The sequence below is a fragment of the Schistocerca cancellata genome, chromosome 9, assembly GCF_023864275.1.
Source record: "Schistocerca cancellata isolate TAMUIC-IGC-003103 chromosome 9, iqSchCanc2.1, whole genome shotgun sequence".
In the NCBI taxonomy this organism is placed as follows: domain Eukaryota; kingdom Metazoa; phylum Arthropoda; class Insecta; order Orthoptera; family Acrididae; genus Schistocerca; species Schistocerca cancellata.
Window position 1 is genome coordinate 346,863,913 of NC_064634.1, and position 19,213 is coordinate 346,883,125.

At 43.7% G+C, this 19,213-nt stretch overlaps 1 protein-coding gene across 1 annotated transcript in view; it reads right to left on the bottom strand.

Annotated features, from left to right (window-relative positions):
* The window catches only part of LOC126100239 (protein still life, isoforms C/SIF type 2), a 939,475-nt gene that overhangs the window by 585,186 nt on the left and 335,076 nt on the right, over window positions 1–19,213 (bottom strand). Inside the window, exon 2 of the mRNA XM_049910820.1 lies at window positions 18,176–18,321. Coding sequence (XP_049766777.1) covers window positions 18,176–18,321 — 146 coding nt within the window. The remainder of the gene's footprint in view (window positions 1–18,175; window positions 18,322–19,213) is intronic.

Here is a 19,213-nt window from a genome sequence, read left to right on the forward strand (position 1 = left end):
GCCTCGTCCTGTGTTCGAAACCCGATTATTGTTTTTATTTATTTTACAATATTTTTTTTTTTCATTTATCTACTATATCCGTAGGTTATTACAGAATGTTTCTTATCACGTTAGGGAATACAAGTACGTTATAGTAATTGTAAATTACAACTGGGTTTCAAACTGTCACACCTTCATTATATGACATATTTTAACTTATCATATATGAGTAGATACATGAAAAAATAAAATACACTAAAATAAATAAAAACAACAATCGGGTTTCGAACACAGGACGTAAAAGAGGGAGGCAGCGACGCTAGCTGCCGTATGTAACGCCATAACCTTCTACGGACGTGGGTAGATAAGCGAAAAACAGAAATAAAAATAATAATCGTCTTTCAAGCATGGAGCCTTAAAGCGTGAGCAGCGAGCTACACCTACACCTACATCTACATGGTTACTCTGCAATTCACACGTAAGTGCCTGGCAGAGGGATCATCGAACGTGGGAAAAAGGAACACCTAAACCTTTCCGTTCGAGCTCTGATTTCTCTTATTTTATTATGAGGATCATTTCTCCCTACGTAGGCGGGTGTCAACAAAATATTTTGTCCGCAGCTCGTGGTCGTGCGGTAGCGTTCTCGCTTCTCACGCCCGGGTTCCAGGGTTCGATTCCCGGCGGAGTCAGGGATTTTCTCTGCCTCGTGATGACTGGGTGTTGTGTGCCGTCCTTAGGTTAGTTAGGTTTAAGTAGTTCTAAGTTCTAGGGGACTAACGACCATAGATGTTAAGTCCCATAGCGCTTAGAGCCATTTGAACCATTTTTTTTAACAAAATATTTTCGCATTCGGAAGCGAAAGTTGGTGATTGAAATTACGTAAGTAGATCTCGCCGCAAAGAAAACCGCCTTTGTTTCTGTGATTGCCACCCCTACTCGCGTATCATATCAGTGACTCTCACCCCTATTGCGCGATAACACGAAACGAGCTGCCCTTCTTTGCACTTTTTCGACTGTTTTGATGTGGTCTTCAGTCCTGAGACTGGATTGATGCAGCTCTCTATGCTACTCTATCCTGTGCAAGCTTCTTCATCTCCCAGTACCTACTGCAGCCTACATCCTTCAGAATTTGTTTAGTGTATTCATCTCTTGGTCTCCCTCTACGATTTTTACCCTCCACTCTGCCCTCCAATACTAAATTGGTGATCCCTTGATACTCAGAACATGTCCTACCAACTGATCCCTTCTTCTAGCCAAGTTGTGCCAGGAACTCCTTTTCTCCCCAGTCCTATTCAATACCTTCTCATTAGTTATGTGATATACCTATCTAATATTCAGCATTCTTCTGTAGCACCACATTTCGAAAGCTTCTATTCTCTTCTTGTCCAAACTATTTATCGTCCATGTTTCACTTGCATATATGGCTACACTTCATACAAATACTTTCAGAAACGACTTCCTGACACTTAAATCTATACTCGATATTAACAAACTTCTCTTCTTCAGAAACGCTTTCCTTTCCATTGCCAGTCTACATTTTATATCCCCTCTACTTCGACCATCATCAGTTATTTTGCATCCCAAATAGCAAAACTCCTTTACTACTTTAAGTACCTCATTTCCTAATTTAATTCCCTCAGCATCACCCGACTTAATTCGACTACATTCCATTATCCTCGTTTTGCTTTTGTTGATGTTCATTTTATATCCTCCTTTCAAGACACTGTCCATTCCGTTCAACTGCTCTTCCAAGTCCTTTGCTGTCTCTGACAGAATTACAATGTCACCGGCGAACCTTAAAGTTTTTATTTCTTCTCCATGGATTTTAATACCTACTCCGAATTTTTCTTTTGTTTCCTACATTGCTTGCTCAATATAGAGATTGAATAACATCGGGGAGAGGTTACAGCCCTGTCTCACTCCCTTCCCAACCATTGCTTCCCTTTCATGTCCCTCGATTCTTATATCTGCCATCTGGTTTCTGTACAAATTGTAAATAGCCTTTCGCTCCCTGTATTTTACCCCTGCCACCTTTAGAATTTGAAAGAGAGTAATCTAGTCAACATTGTCAAAAGCTTTTTCGATATCCTCAGTCAATCCTACCTACTGTGCCATCGCTTCGACTTAACTAGTTACTCGATAAAGAGTACATAAAGTTTCCTCGGAAACGTTTGAGTATCTACGGGTAAGCCGAGACAATTCCTAGCTTGTTTTGAACTCTCTCCCACTGAGCGTTCTCTGCCAAATTGGGTTTTGACACTAGACGTGTTATCCTCCTGAGTAAAGTGGTGGATCACCTCACCGGACCGTACTGGTGCCAAGAGTCCGGTGTCGCACAGGCATGATCAGAGTGCAGCTGTCTAAATCCGCGGACCACTTCGCGGCTCTCACGGCCGACTGGTGCCGGCTTCCGAGACCGCCCGACCGCCTAACGACGGGCCGAAGCGTTTCTGCGACTGGAACATCAGGCGCCGACTCGCGCGCAGCCGGTGCGCCGCTAATGACCTCGATGCCTGAGGCGGGGGCCGGGGGGGGGGGGGAGGGTGGACGTTTTGCATCGGAGCGGCCGCGACCTCCTCCAAATAATTGCGACAGCCGCTTAGCAGATCGATCGCGCCGTGGCGCCGATGCGGCCGGAAGGCTCGCAGCCGACCCTTTAATTGCGGGACCGCCGGCTAAACGAGGCGCCTCGAACCGTCTGCGCTTCTCCTGACTCAGGCACTCTGAGCGCTGCCTGCCCTGCAGACACCTCTTAATCGTCGCACCTCTTTGGCAGATGCGAGGAATGGCTACAGACTATGGCACGGTTTCGTAAGGTTATATTTGCGAGCGCAGCTCGAATACAATAGAGAAAACATTATCTACTGTTTTGTGGAATAACCAGATTCCAGTTTTGCGGGTTGGAAGAAGGGCATCAGACGGATGCCATATTCCTTGACTTCCGGAAAGCGTTTGACTCGGTGCCCCACTGCAGACTCCTAACTAAGGTACAAACATATGGGATTGATTCCCAAGTATGTGAGTGGCTCGAAGACTTCTTAAGTAATAGAACCTAGTACGTTGTCCTCGATGGTGAGTGTTCGTCGGAGGTTAGGGTATCATCTGCAGTGCCCCAGGGAAGTGTGGTAGGTCCGCTGTTGTTTTCTATCTGCATAAATGATCTTTTGGATAGGGTGGATAGCAGTGTGTGGCTGTTTGCTGTGGTGTACGGGAAGGTGTCGTCGTTGAGTGACTGTAGGAGGATACAAGATGACTTGGACAGGATTTGTGATTGGTGTAAAGAATGGCAGCAAGCTCTAAATATAGGTAAATGTAAATTAATGCTGATGAATAGGAAAAAGAATCCTGTAATGTTTGAATACTCCATTAGCAGTGTAGCGCTTCACACGGTCACGTCGATTAAATATTTGGGAGTAACATTGCAGAGCGATATGAAGTGGCACAAGCATGTAATGGCAGTTGTGGGGAAGGCGGATAGTCGTCTTCGGTTCATTGGTAGAATTTTGGGAAGATGTGGTTCATCTGTAAAGGAGACCGCTTATAAAACACTAATACGACCTATTCTTGACTACTGCTCGAGCGTTTGGGATCCCTATCAAGTCGGATTGAGGGAGGCATACAAGCAATTCAGAGGCGGGCTGCTAGATTTGTTACTGGTAGGTTTGATCATCACGCGAGTGTTACGGAAATGCTTCAGGAACTCTAGAGGAAAGGCGGCGTTCTTCTCGTGAATCGCTACTGAGGAAATTTAGAGAACCAGCATTTGAGGCTGACTGCAGTACAATTTTACTGCCGCCAACTTACAATTCGCGGAAAGACCACAAAGATAAGATAAGATAAGAGAGATTAGGGCTCGTACAGAGGAATATAGGCAGTCATTTTTCCCTGGTTCTGTTTGGGAGTGGAACATGGAGAGAAGATGCTAGTTGTGGTGCGAAGTACCTTCCGCCACGCACCGTATGGTGGATTGCGGAGTATGTATGTAGATGTAGATGTGTTAGCGAAACACTAGTTGAGAGGGAAGGGAGACTGTGCTGTAGCTTGCTGTCGATGTTTTCGCTCTTTATATCGAGCAAGTAGTAAAGGAAGCAAGAAGAAATCTGGGAAAGAAATTACAGTAAAGGAGCATGTACAGCTTCATGCTTTATATAACAGTATCACGAAGGATGGTAGGGTACCAACGGAATGGAAAGAAAGTGTAATAATTCTAGTGTATAAAAAAGAGCAATTGAGCATGTCTGGGATGCCTTGCAACGTGCTGTTCAGAAGAGATCTGCACCCCCTTGTACTCTTACGGATTTATGGACAGCCCTGCAGAATTCATGGTGACCCCTCCAGCATTATTTCTGGTATTGGTCGAGTCCATGCCACGTCGTGTTCCGGTGCTTCTGCGTGCTCGCGGGGGTCCTACACGATGTTAGGGAGGTGTACCGGTTTCTTTGGCTCTTCAGTGTATATGAGGTGGCAAAGTTTGGTGCGACACACTATACATTACTTTCTATGTTGCATAGTTCTGGTCGCAGATGTAAGTATTACGTTTATAAAAGTCATGGTGCTCTCGTTGTCTGTCCGTACGAAACATTCTCCGCCCTTGGTGGACACCACGACCACACATCGGCAACAGGCTGTTTCATCAGCAATATTGCCGTGTCGTACCGTACTTTGACCATACATAGTAGCAACATTGCAGCAATGCTTTAGGGAACTCTATTGCGGCCATACACTGACGTAAAAATGGCGTTTTATTAAGAGGCGTTTACAAAGCTATATCATGCGTGTGTCCTGTATCCTGAAACGCCCGGTATATCCCAGCTAACGAAGACGTCTCTAAAACGCAATTGCACTGCTTTACAATACACTGTCAACGGTAGACAGCAGCAAGGTGTCCCATTTACCAATCTAACCCCTTTCTCACCGAAGCAACATAGATCACTGACAGTATCAAACTTTCAAACTAAACACTTGGGAATACTTAACAACTGCAAATATGTACTCAGTTGATAAACTGAAAATAAATCCACTATATAAATACAATTTCAGTGATTATCGTCTACTCACGTAAGAGAACTGGAAAAGGAAATGCTTCTGTAAACTGAAAAGCGAACACCCCTACACGATGAGTAAGTCTCTATGGCTCCTCTGGCACTGTAGCGCTGTGTGCAGAGATTTACAAAGATTCTGTCCTTGTTCATTACCTGCGTTACCTCTTGTTAGTAACTCATATCTGCATTCCATGTAGTATTACCGCTCTTTTTGCAAAATAATCACTCCCCTGTCATGCATGGGCACTGCGCCGCCAGTGATTCATAAGGTGCGCTGCGGAGGGCTTATGAATCATTGTGAAATACGCTGTAGTTGCTTCATGTAGAGTGGGGAATCACGTGCCCGTCCGACTGTTTTCAGACCTATGAAGGAGGGAAGTGCATGGACACAATTTGGTGACCTCCACTCTCTTGCTACCCCGAGACACAATTTATCCCGTAATACGACTCTACTGCTCTCGGACATTGTACAAACAATACATACTTGTTTTTAAAACCACATCATTTAAAGACAAACATCAATTTTACACCATTAAAGAAAAGTTTTCGTAATCTGCTATTTTCCCAGTCCCTGTACGCAAGTTCTATTAGTCCTACAGAAAAAAATGAATAGGGTTTTTTTGTAGGAATTTTAATGTATTGAAAGGTCTCTGTTGGATTCCTTTCATGTTAATTTCTTAAATCTGTTGTCATTTACAGCATAAATTCCTCTTCTAAATTTACTGTGGTGTTTCTGACAATCTGGGAGGAGACTGAGCAGTGAAACGTGTTACTTTTACACATAAACAAGAACGATCTGTCACACTACTGCACTTTAAAACATAGTTTATATGTAATTCATGTCACACAGTCTCATACGGAACCTACATCCGCTTTCTTTTATATACTGTATATGATAAGATACTGTCATCCCCCTTCCCTTCTGTGTGAGAGGATGAATGAGCAAATGTATTTCTAGTTGCATGCAGACAAGCCTGTCTGCTAGAGAACAGTAGGACCAACGTCGGAACTGGTAGCTACGCTTTCTAAAAGCAAAGAGGTTTCTATCCTTAATATGGTCCTGCCCGTCCCTTGTCATGTTAGGTAGGAAGCTGCCTCTCTGGCCACTTCAGTTTGTATTTGTGAGCCACCCTCAGGAAGGGACCACGTCAGACTGTCCGCGGCGAGCGTCTGAAGTGGTAAGATCTCCGGCAAAGCGCATGTCTGCTAAGTCCGTAGGACAATGGATTTCTTAAGTTCAGCCTAACTGAAAATTTAATCACCTTTATTTCAGGTTTAGCTCTAAAATATCTAATGTTATCTTAAATTGCAACGCAGTGTAATTCGCGTGTGAAGTTCAGAATAACTTCCGGTAGTTGCTTTGTCACTACTTTGTGAGTAAAGTGGAACCACGTGTTGATCAGTAACTATAACTAAGGTCATCAATCTTAAATGCGAATGTGCGTGAGATTATAACGTCTCGTCTTGACAATATTTTTCAATATAGCAAATTTTCTTTATGTTCAATCCACGTGGGGTGTACTTTGTGAGACCAGTACCACGTGCTTATACAGTTGTTTGACCCATCAGGTTAATAGTAAGACGATAGTAACCAGTTCGAGGTTTTTCTTTAGTAAATCGCGTTTCGATGTAATTTATTTTAAGTATCAAAATTATTGTGGAGTTACACTCTTTGTGTAAACCAAGTTGACCACGTGAAGCATGTGGTGTAAGCATCAAATAGCCCTCAGGTATTCTTTTCGGGAAGATTTCACAGAAAGTTAGTATGAATTTAGTATACCAGTATGTGGTAATTACATGACGGACAGGATTGTGCTACGAACGTAACTTCTTTGGGTGAAAATAGAATCGGTTGGTTGTGGTTAATTTCCTCTTGCATGTGTTTCAACGTTCTTCGTGTGTTATTTTATGAATGCAGTGTTGTATGCAGTCTCCCAATCTTGGCTCCATATTTGATGTGTTCCGTAAATTACAAACTCACATTTTCCACAATCCTAAATAAGGCACCAGCTTAGTTACAAGTCAAGTTTAATATGCTGAAATTTCAATGATCAATGTTAAAATAAATTTCCAAATATAAACTGATTTATTTCTTTTTATTTAAATTCTCTTTATATATATATATATATATATATATATATATATATATATATATATATATATATATATATATATATATATATCACCGGTGGTCGTATGACTATTAAAAGATTATAATTAATGTTAGTCTGGTTGGGAATTTGGTAAGCTAGACTGGATACCTGGTGAAACAGTTGCGCAGTAATGGAAGGTTAACTTCCCCAGACAGCTCACAGCTTTTAACCCGCTTTTATTGTCTATCAGCACCGTTTTCATAGCAAATTAAACCAACAACATTACAGTATATGGCACATTCTAAAGAAGCACGGTCACTAGTGTAAAGTAACGGTAACGATTTTATTAAAAATGCAGTTATACACAGGACGCATATTCAAAAATAGTCGTTGGCACGTTTGTTCCATTTCGACGCTAGCCGGTCGCTTCCATGCTTGAAGAAGCTAGTAGGAAGCTGTCGGATCCAGACCAGAATCCTGTCATACACTTCAGCGGTGCCCACGCTAATACCCAGTAACCGATGGATCTCGTTCACGGTGATTCTGCGGTTGTCGAAGACTAAAGCATTCACTCCCGCAATCACTTCCGGTGTGATGACACAATGAGCCTTTCCAAGGCTAGCATCGTCTTAAAAAAATATATATATGCATCAAATGGCTCTGGGCGCTATGGGACTTAACTTCTGAGGTCATCAGTCCCCTAGAACTTAGAACTACTTAAACCAACTAACCTAAGGACATCACAAACATCCATGCCCGAAGCAGGATTCGAACCTGCGACCGTAGCGGTCGCGCGCTTCCAGACTGCAGCGCCTAGAACTGCTCGGCCACTACGGCCGGCGAGCATCGTCTTCCAATGACTCGCGCCCCTCAAGGAATCGTTTGCGCCACTCCACAACACTTGAACGACTCAGACTGTACTCACCGTACACAGCCTTCATCCATCCTGACATTTCATGGCCTGCAACTCCCTCCGCCGCCAGACCGCCAAAAATCACTCGTCGTCGTTCCTGCTTACAAGCCTGCATGTTCGGTAGTGGACGATAACTTGTGTGACCGCCTTCTCTTCGGCGTGAAACTACACTGTCGCTATGCAACATCAAACGGTGCGCACGCGTCAGTCCCTCTACCAACAGATGGAACCACCATATCCGCGGTCACTTGGTGCCACCTTACGTGCAAGGCAAAGGTAGACGCACTGACCAGGTTTCATTTGAATGAACCTCATAATTTAATATTGTATTTGGAAGATTTTTCACTTTTCCAGTTATTCGAGAAGAAGATGAAATCAGTGACCTTTAAAACCCACCTCCAGCCCAACGCTCACACCCCAGCGGTCACGATTCTTAGTACTGTGCAAAAATTTGGGACTACACTACTATTTCCCTCTAATTTTCCTTCGTTGACTGGACTAGTCGCTCCAGCGACGTACATTACAGTGCGCTTGTCATGGAGGTAAGAATAGAGGGAGACGCCGTGACGTCACAGCTGTGAAGTTATGTGAAGCCGAGGGTAGCCATCTCAATCCGACCAAAACATTGCTGCTGTAAGCTTGTGTGCATAGGCTTGTCGCTCGCTTTTGGAAGGATTTTGCGCTATTATGGTGACTTGTGTGGTGTTCGGATGTACGAATCGTTCTGATTGTTATGCGAAATCGAAGGGAATAACATTTCATGTGTAAGTTGTCTCGTTAAGTGTGATTTTACAACTTCATTGTGAACGAACGTGTGCTACATCTGTACTTGTACTATAGCGTGTTTTTCTCCTGTATGATTTTAGATTTCCTAAAAATGAAAGTCGGAAAGCTCTGTGGGAGAATGCCGTGAGGAGGAAGAATTGGCGTGCGTCTAAATGGAGCACTATATGTTCTCAGCATTTCCGAGAAGAGGACATAGACCGAACTTCCCTTTCACCAGTAAGGCTCCGAGAAAATGGTGTACCATCAGTTTTCCCTACACACTCAAAACATTTTCAAAAAGTATGTTAATTCAAAGAATTAAATTCTTAGTTTTCAAGTTCACGTTTCAGTATAATACGTACGTATCGTCGATAATCGAAGTGTTGAGTAACTCACTTTGTCTTCATCATGTACCAAATTAACAGCTAACACTACATTAACTGGCGTAAAGTATAGGCCTAAACAGCACACTGTCTAGATTTGCCATTCTATGTACCGTATTTCAGTAAATATTGGTGGTAATGAACAGTGTTTCACAGTAGTGTAACGTAACTGAAATGTCCCAGTACGTATTACAAACAAGTTGTATTTATGGGGCTTTGGAGGGAGGGTATAGCTAACTTAGTTTTCAGTTTCTATTATTTAGTTTGTGATACACGTTTATTACTGAATTAACAAAATTGTATCGTTTACATTGAAGGCTAGCTATTCGTAATATTACATTAAAAACTATTTTTAATCAGAAGAAACGCGGAATTTCGCCTTTACGAGATTTTATTTTAAACAAAAACTTTGAAACAACCAATCTGATGACGTTACATTCGTATATGGTGCAATTAGCGACTGTAATACACGCAGCGCTAATGCACACTGGCAATGTTTTGGTCAGAGCAGCGAGCCACGCCCCTATGGCTTCAAAACGTAGTATGGCTGGGATACGTAGCGCCATCTCCCCTTATTCTTACCTCCATGGCGCTTGTAGTGCCCTCTTGTTATCCGTTTCTCTCTCTCTCTGACACACACACACACACACACACACACACACACACACACACACACACACGCGCGCGCGCGCGCGCGCGCGCGCGAGCGAGCGCGCGCGCGCGCGTTTTGACTAGTAAAGCACGTGATTCATGAACGTGATGCAGCTGACCGGAAACTGGTCAAGTGATTTTCAGCTATCAGTTGTGTTCGGCAAACTAAGCACCCCGTGAACTCCTCGTGCAGAGTTTTTGCCACCGCATACGTGGCGGTAAGTGCTGCCCACCCCTCGCCGCGAAGGTGAATGTGATTGGCTGAACGGGGGGGGTGGGTGCGACCGGGCCCCGGCGGCGCAGTCGGCGGCCGTTCGCCCGACGCGGCGGTAAAAAGCGGCCCGCTAAGTTGGCCGTGATTGCTGTAACGGAGTTTGCAGAGTTTCGGCTGACAGCGCTGATCGATTAGCGGGGCCCTCTCCCCGTCCGCACGCTGACCTCATTCCGCCAGCTCGCGGATCAGCAGATACGCAGTTAATGGCACTGGGGCAACGCCCTTCGCACTGTGGTTTCGTCCGTGTTTGAATTCAGAATAGGAAAAATTTCTACTGAATGGGTTTTTCAGTTTCGCTTAGCGCCCTGCTGAATAATGACAAGAAGTTAACTCTTCGTTCACGAAAGTACGCTGCGTGACGCGGACAGTCCTTCGTATTCTCGTTACGGAGGGTGCATATTAAGAACGACTTACACTTCCATATGACAACGAAGAAAGATATTGTCTAGGCCACTTAGTGTATTTTATTAGAATAACAGGTAATTATCTTTGCTACAGACCACCCATAATTCATCCAGACATCTAATAAAAGGAGATAAATGGATAAGATAAAAATGACAAAAACTGGTAGCATGCAAAAAAAAATCATGAAGCAGTCTGTTACTAAACGGCTTAGACGATCCCATTGTTCTAGTTTCAGGTTGCGTATCTAACGGCTTCCAGGGGCACCAAAAATAATACTTCATATGATTATTTTCTGAATTTAAAATGGTGCCATGATCTACTCATTAAGGGGAGATTGTACCTTCGTAGGGGGCAAAATATAAAAAAAAATATTTTTGTTCATTAACATTCCTTGAAGTATATTTAACTAGAGAAATATGTTATTCAAGGGCATTTTAGCCATTAAAGGCTTTAAATATTGATTTACTTTAAGGGCAGCAATGTTGCCACGCCCCCCTTTTGCCTTGAGTCAACTTCTTGAACTTCAAAAACTTAATTTGCTGATTTGTGAAAATATTTCCTGCTGACAGTAGTTACAAAGCGTGGCGCAAAATCCTTTATACTGGCGGTGTTTCACATAGCCATGCACAAAAGGTAGTCTCGCAACTACAAACCTGCATTTTATAATACCAATAGCATATAAAAAGATTTTATTAAAAAGTAAAGACAAATTTCAGTACCTGACGCAGAGTGGTATGTTTAAAAACACATGCAAGCAATGTAAAAAAGTATATCTTGGTCTGTTAGGCAGAGCTGTGGCATTTAAGCTATGTGTACATGAGAGAAGCTGGAGATTAAGGAAGGATGAATCAAACTTAGCTGATCACTTTTTAACAGAAAACCACATTTTACATCATATAATTGAAGTTTTACATTCTGTTAAGCAAATCGAAAAGATGGCCCTGCTGGAAATAATGGGAATCGAAATTGTTCAAATGGCTCTGAGCACTATGGGACTTAACATCTGAGGTCATCAGTCCCCTAGAACTTAGAACTATCTAAACCTAACTAACCTAAGGACTCCACACACATCCATGCCTGAGGCAGGATTCGAAGCTGCGACCGTAGCGGTTTCACGGTTCCAGACTGAAGCGCCTAGAGCCGCTCGGCCACACCGGCCGGCATGGGAATCGACAAACACATGATACAGAAGGTGACTTCTGCATTAAATGATCAGGCTAGTTTCTTTTTCGTTTTGACAAATTGAGTTTTCATCAAAAATACAAGATTGAGATTGTAAAGTCAAGTCCCATAGTGCTTAGAGCCATCTGAACCATTTGAGATTGTAAACTTATTTATAATCAGTTGTTAAATGAATCTCCACATGAAATTTTTTTTCCTCTTTTACTTTCTGGCTAATGCAATTAATTCTATGTGACAAAAATGTAATGTTTTTCTATGTACGCAGTCTATGTATTTTTTTTCTTCTGTACAAACAACACCTGTGTAAGCTGCACATTATCTTTATCTCTGTTTGCGAAATTCAGCTGTCAACCATAGACAGCCTAAGAAGGCGAAAACCGGTTTGCGATCAAGTAAATATAATTTTGTAGATCATTAGAAAGTGTTATCCTATGTGGTAGAACCTTATTTTAATAATGTCTACGCGTGTTTAACGATGGTGGTAGCAAAATTGTCGCGCTGTAGACTCGTATGAGATTTAAAAATTACAAACTGGACGAACGGATCTTGTTTCTAATTTTTAACGTCTGTTCCAGATTCAAATCCATCCTGAAGCGTTGGTCACTGCAACATGAACACTGCGCCATCCTTTGCTAGATGGCAGCATTGTCCAAGAACGAAATAACCTCTATATCCCGAGGGGCGCGAAAGGCAGCAGAGTTTCGAAAAACGTCGAATAAAGTTTTTCTCCGAAAATTCAGTTTTGCAAATTTATTTCTGTCAGAATGTTTTACTTTATATTCGGCCGCGTCCCCCGTGAGAAGAATTTACATGAAATTCTGAGAAGGGCAGGTAGGTTATTTTTAGGGGAAACACGTCTTTTATAACGTGCGGTTTAACCGGACTGGAAACATTTCAACAGAGACTGAAAGACGCACGAAGCACTAATACAGATATTTCCTATTTAATAGTATTTGTCGGGGTAATATTTCTTTCAACGAGTTGCAACAGATTGTTGTTATGTATGTTCCAAGTTTCATCTAATAGCGGACTGCAAGTGAATCGTGGCCAGGAAGGAGCATTTCTATAAAGAAACTGGTTCTGCAGACGTAAACTGTTGTCAAAGTTGTCTCAGATCAAATGCGTAAAACATATATGTCTATACATATCCAATCAATCACAGAAAATGCTGGAAACCGCGATTTCGATAAACCATTGTTCTCACATGTCTGCACATGCGCATTTGCCGCAAGCTCTTTTCCAAGTACTTCGCTTTGTCATTCTGCTGGGGTGAGTCAGAGGAGCAAACGTTTAGTCACCAAACACAGTTTAAATCTAAAATAACTTCAAAAGTGTACAAGATCACCTAAAACGCAGAATTTGTGACTCTTGACGATAAATAACTTCCTAAAAAGCTAATATGCTTTGTATAATGGTCAATGGAGAACTTCGACTAAATACTTGATCATTAAAACTCAGTAAACAACATTTTGTTAAAAAAGTACAATTTACGTAATATTTTCAGTTTCAGACAATTAGTATTATGAGATTATTGTCTTCTACTTTGTTGTCTGAGAGAAGGAGGGTAGTGATTGGAGCATGCATACAAATTATCGTTGAAACTGTTAATGGCAAATAAGAAGTGAATGTGGGGCTTGGTGCGAATCAAGCACTAGGGGCAGTATGGTGACTGCAAGGTAGACTGGTAATGTTTACTTCGGTCCTTCAGACGAGTAAAGGTGGAGTTATTTTTTACTGAATTGCATTTTGGAAGCTATTTGTTTTATGCTGATTCCGAATCTGGGATTGGTCAGGCTACTGTGTTGTTCGGCCAATCAGAAACAAGATCTTTCACGCTATTTGAATGAGGTCGTGTAACCCGAAGTTCTAGACATTTTTGTTGGATGTTGTAACATTTGTTTCATTTAGAATTAGATTAATCCGTAAACGTTTGTCATCAGTCATGGATGACGTGTATGAAAATTTTAACCTTTTTTTTTAGTGAGAAGATTTTTTTTCGAAAGGTATAAATTCAAAAAGATTAAACATCGCACGCATTTAAAAACGGCTTATTAACATATAAAAAGCTCGTTTCTTTTAAGACCAGGACGTTATCTCAAATCTTAAGCAGGCTACTAGAGAGAGTGCAATGTAAGTATGAAAGAATTAGTACGGAGTGTGATTATTTCCGTATTTTCATTTCTGTAACAGTATATTACGACGGACTTCGTAGAAAATATTTGTGTAGTCAAAGTGAAACTATAGAACAGACATTCTTTTCAAGAATTTTCCTCCTTTTAGGAGTCGCAGCTACAGGTAATGAAGTGAACACGCTTTACAGAGCTATAATAATATCATGTACTCTACTGACATGTGTAGCACAGCTAGTTTTTTTACAGCTTTTCTGAGCTGAATAATATTTTGCATTTATTTATTTACTATATCTCGACAACACCCACCTACAATCTAATGCAGGTCGTATTTTCACTTAAAGTTGTACACAACTGCAATTAAACATTCGCTTCAAGAATTGTAATGTATATCGAGCAATTCCATAATTGGTGAAATTAATATTAATATAAAATATGAAAAACACCAAAAACCCTTAAGCCATGGTACTTCCCTTTTCATTACCATTGCAGGAAATGACTTCCTGGATGATCCTAATTTTAACTACTGAGTCTCCTCAGGATTAAGGTCGCTACATTCTTCAGTAAGCCCCTGTTGCGGAATTCTACGTCTACGGCCTTTGCTATCATTACTGACATGTACGCGAGTGAGTCCTCGATTTCTGGGGATAACTTTTTATATCTTTAGATTCAGAGTTCCAGAAAGCCCCTGCTATTCCTAAAGAATCACGAATACATCGCGAGTCAGTCCTGACATGGGACCACAGGTAAGCTGGCGGCGTCATCCGCTGACCCAGTAGGGTCAACCAACGGCACTTACCGAATCCACCACAGCAATGCTCCCGCAAACTGCTCTTACTGAGATACTCACTTAAGTCCCATTTATTCTGCTGATTAGGTCATAGCTGCCACATACACACTGCTTCTGGTCGTCCTCTCTGTAGGGATTAATTGCAGCGGCTGTGAATTCTCAGTGATATTCGTACTACACACAATATTAACTTCAATGTTTTTAATTTCTACATATTTTCTAACACGAGAAGGCCACGACGTTCGGATGAAGTATATATTTCAAACTTTGCACACTTTTAGTAGTCCATTAAGAAAACATAACATGCGGGCAGTAAGGCGTACTACTTCAATTTCGAGAAGTGGCAATAGAAGTTTTACGCGTCAGTGATTATTGGTGATTTGCGACTATATGCACGAATCCAAGTGGTGAGCATTATCGCTCCGTGATCGGTCTATCGCTGTAGACGTTGACTGTGGGGTATTGTGCCACAGACACAGTCCCTTTGACCGTTCAGAGATATCAATAAACCCGGCCAAAGACGTAAACAACCATTCATTAGGAGCTCCTACTAGACGGACGGGATCCGACAGCCGATCAATTCCAGTCGTTCCACCAGGAAGGAGGTACATGGCTGGTGTTGTCTGTAGTTCGACCGCGCCTAGGCGGTCGATGCCGCGGTTCGATTGCGCCCTCATTGTTACTTTGTGCCAGGAAGGTCTCTCAACAAAGGAAGTGTCCAGGTGTCTCGGACTGAACCAAAGCGATGTTGTTCGGACATGGAGGAGATACAGAGAGACAGGAACTGTCGATGACATGCCTCGCTCAGACCGCCCAAGGGCTAATACTGCAGTGGATGATCGCTACCTGCAGATTATGGCTCGGAGGAACCGACAGCAACGCCACTATGTTCAATAACGCTTTTCGTGCAGCCACAGGACGTCGTGTTACGACTCAAACTGTGCGCAATAGGCTGCATGATGCGCAACTTCACTCTCGACGTCCGTAGAGAGGTCCATCTTTGCAAACACGACACCATGCAGCGCAGTACAGATGGGTCCAAATACACGCCGAATGGACCGCTCAGGATTGGTATCACGTTCTCCTCACCGATGAGCATCGCATGTGCCTTCAACCAGACAATCATCGGAGACGTGTTTGGAGGCAACTCGGTCAGGCTGAACACGTTAAACACACTATGCAGCGAGTGCAGCAAGGTGACGATTTCCTGCTGTTTTGGGGTGGCATTATGTGGGGCCGACGTACGCCGCTGGTGGTCGTGGAAGGCGTGATAACGGTTGTACGAAACGTGAATGCCATCCTCCGACCGATAGTACAACCATATCGGCATGATACTGGCGAGGCATTCATGGACGACAATTCTCGCCCCCATCGTGCACATCTTATGAATAACTTCCTTGAGGATAACGACACCGCTCGACTAGAATGGACAGCATTTCTGAAGACAGGAACCCTGTCGGACATGCCTGGGATAAATTGAAAAGGGCTGTTTATGGACGACGTGACCCGTCAACCACTTTGAGGGATCTACACCGAATCGCCGTTGAGGGGTGGGACGATCTGGATCAACAGTGCCTTGATGAAATCGTGGATAGTATGCCACGAGGAGTACAAGCATACATGAATGCAAGAGGACGTCCTACTAGAGGTAGCGGTGTGTACAGTAATCTGGACTACCACGTCTGAAGGTCTCGCGGCATGGTGGTACAACATGCAATGTGTGGTTTTTATGAGCAATGAAAAGGGCGGAAATGATGTTTATGTTGATCTCCAAAGAAACTGGTATAGGCATGCGATATGTAAACAGGCAACGCCTATGTAAGACAACAAGTGTCTGGCGCATTTGTTAGGTCGGTCACTGATGCTACAGTGGCAGGTTATCAAGATTTAAATGAGTTTTAACGTGGTGTTATAGTCGGCGCACGAGCAATGGGACACAGTAAGTCCGAGGTAGCGATGAAGTGGAGATTTTCCCGTACTGCCGTTTCACGAGTGTACCGTGAATATCAGGAAACCGGTAAAGCACTAAATCTCCGACATCGCTGCGCGCGGAAGAAGATCGTGCAAGAACGGGACAAATGACGACTGATGAGAATTGTTCAACGTGACAGAAGTGCAACTCTTCCGCAAATTGCTGCAGATTTCAATGCTGGGCCATCAACAGGTGTCAGCGTGCGAACCATGCAACGAAACATCATCGATATGGGCTTTCGGAGCCCAAGGCCCACTCGTGTACCCTTGATGACGACAGGAATTATAGCTTTCCTCTTCGGCTGCGCCCGTCAACACCGACATTGGACTGTTGATGACTGGTAACACATTACCTGGTCGGATGAGTGTCGTTTCAAATTGTATCGAGCGGATGGACGTGTACGGGTATGGAGACAACCTCATGAATCCGTGGCCCTGCATGTCAGCAGGGGACTGTTAATGCTGGTGGAGGCTCTGTAATGGTACGGGGCGTGCGCTGTTGGAGTGATATTGGACCCCCGATACGTCTAGATACGACTGTGACAGGTTACACGTACGTAAGCAACCTGTCTGGTCACCTGCATCCATTCATGTTCATTGTGTATTCCGACGGACTTGGGCAATTCCAACAGGACAATGCGGCACCCCACGCGTCCAGAATTGCTACAGAGTGGCTCCAGGAACACTCTTCTGAGTTTAAACACTTCCGCTGGCCGTCGATCTCCCCAGACGGAACATTATTGAGCATATCTGGGATGTCTTAACAGCGTGCCACTCCGTCGTAGTCTTTCGCATTTATGGACAGCCCTGCAGGATTCCAGGTGTCATTTTCCCCCAGCACTACTTCAGACATTAGTCGAGTCCATGTCACGTCGTGATGCGGCACTTCTGTGTGCTCGCAGGGACCCTACACGTTATTAGGCAGATGTACCAGTTTCTTTGGCTCTTCAGTGTATATATGAAATAATATGGCCAGTGTGGAAAAAAAATATATTAAAGGGATGATCAAGATCCTGCGATCCACCGATTATGGAACTTGAATGCTGATCATTTGGCCGTCGCCGCAATTTTGTGATATGCACTGATGCGTATTGCATACATAAAACTTCCACTACCATTTTCTCGAAATTGTCAAAGTAGTACGCCTTACTACTTGCAATTTATGTCGTCCTAAAGGACTGTCAAAAGTTCACCAAGTTTGAAGTAAAACCGTGATCCGAAAGTCGTGGTCTCTGCTTGTAAGTTTCATACGCCTTATCAGGATCAGCAGGTGCCATTTATCTTTGTCTCTAAGAATGTCAGTGTACCTGTGTCTGTTATCTGAGGAACATTAAACGTCGCTTCAGTATAGGTCTCGCTTCAGAAAATAGGTCGCGCCGTCGTAAGCTTCCGTCATGCAAGCCACGTAGATTGCGTAAGTGCCTGCCGTCATGGTACGTCGTACCCACGTCATGTAAGTGCGACTGGTGTTACAAACCGTCCCGTTAAATGGGTACAAGAGCATCGACGCACTGCGGCGTCACAGGTTATCAGTCGGCAGCGCTCTACGAGTGTGCGCTGAGAAGTGCCCTGGAGAGAGACAGTGGTTGGGTACTCACCCCGCCTTGCGCACGGCGCCGGTGCAGTTGAAGGAGGCGGCGGCGGTGCCCGTCTGCTTGGCTCGGTACGGCGAGTTGTGGACGCTCTCCGCGTCGTCCTCGTCGCTCACGGCCGTCGTCAGCGACATGCGGTCGTCGTCAGACATCTGCACAACAAGAGCAAGCGCGCTACGTCAGAGGGCGGGCAGTGGTGCCGCGCTGAGAAACGAGCTGAATACCATACAGCAGGTGTTGGGAGCTGGGCACAGGCATGCATAGGGGAGCCATTAATAATACATTAACAAAGCACAGTAATCATATACAGGGTGAATTTTCGATGCATGCGGAAACACGTCCGCAGTTTGTCTAGCCAACAGACTGTACCAACTATGCGCGACGGTCGTTCAATAGGTAATGTCCCACATCATTTTAAAAAGCCATTAATAGACATAGACAAACGCCCTTGTTGATGCTTCACATTTTACATCTACATCTGCACCCGTACTCCGCAAGCCACCTGACGGTGTGTGGCGGAGGGTACTTTGAGTACCTCTATCGGTTCTCCCTTATATTCCAGTCTCGTATTGTTCGTGGAAAGAAAGATTGTCGGTATGCCTCTGTGTGGGCTCTAATCTCTCTGGTTTTATCCTCATGGTCTCTTCGCGAGATATACGTAGGAGGCAGCTATATACTGCTTGACTCCACGGTTAAGGTATCTTCTCGAAACTTCAACAAAAGCCCGGACCGAGCTACTTAACGTCTCTCCTGCAGAGTCTTCCACTGGAGTTTATCTGTCATCTCCGTAACGCTTTTGCGATTACTAAATGATCCTGTAACGAAGCGCGCTGCTCTCCTTTGGATCTTCTCTATCTCTTCTATCAACCCTATCTGGTACGGATCCCACACTGGTGAGCAATATTCAAGCAGTGGGCGAACAAGTGTACTGTAACCTACTTGCTTTGTTTTCGGATTGCATTTCCTTAGGATTCTTCCAATGAATCTCACTCTGGCATCTGCTTTACCGACGATCAACTTTATATGATCATTCCATTTTAAATC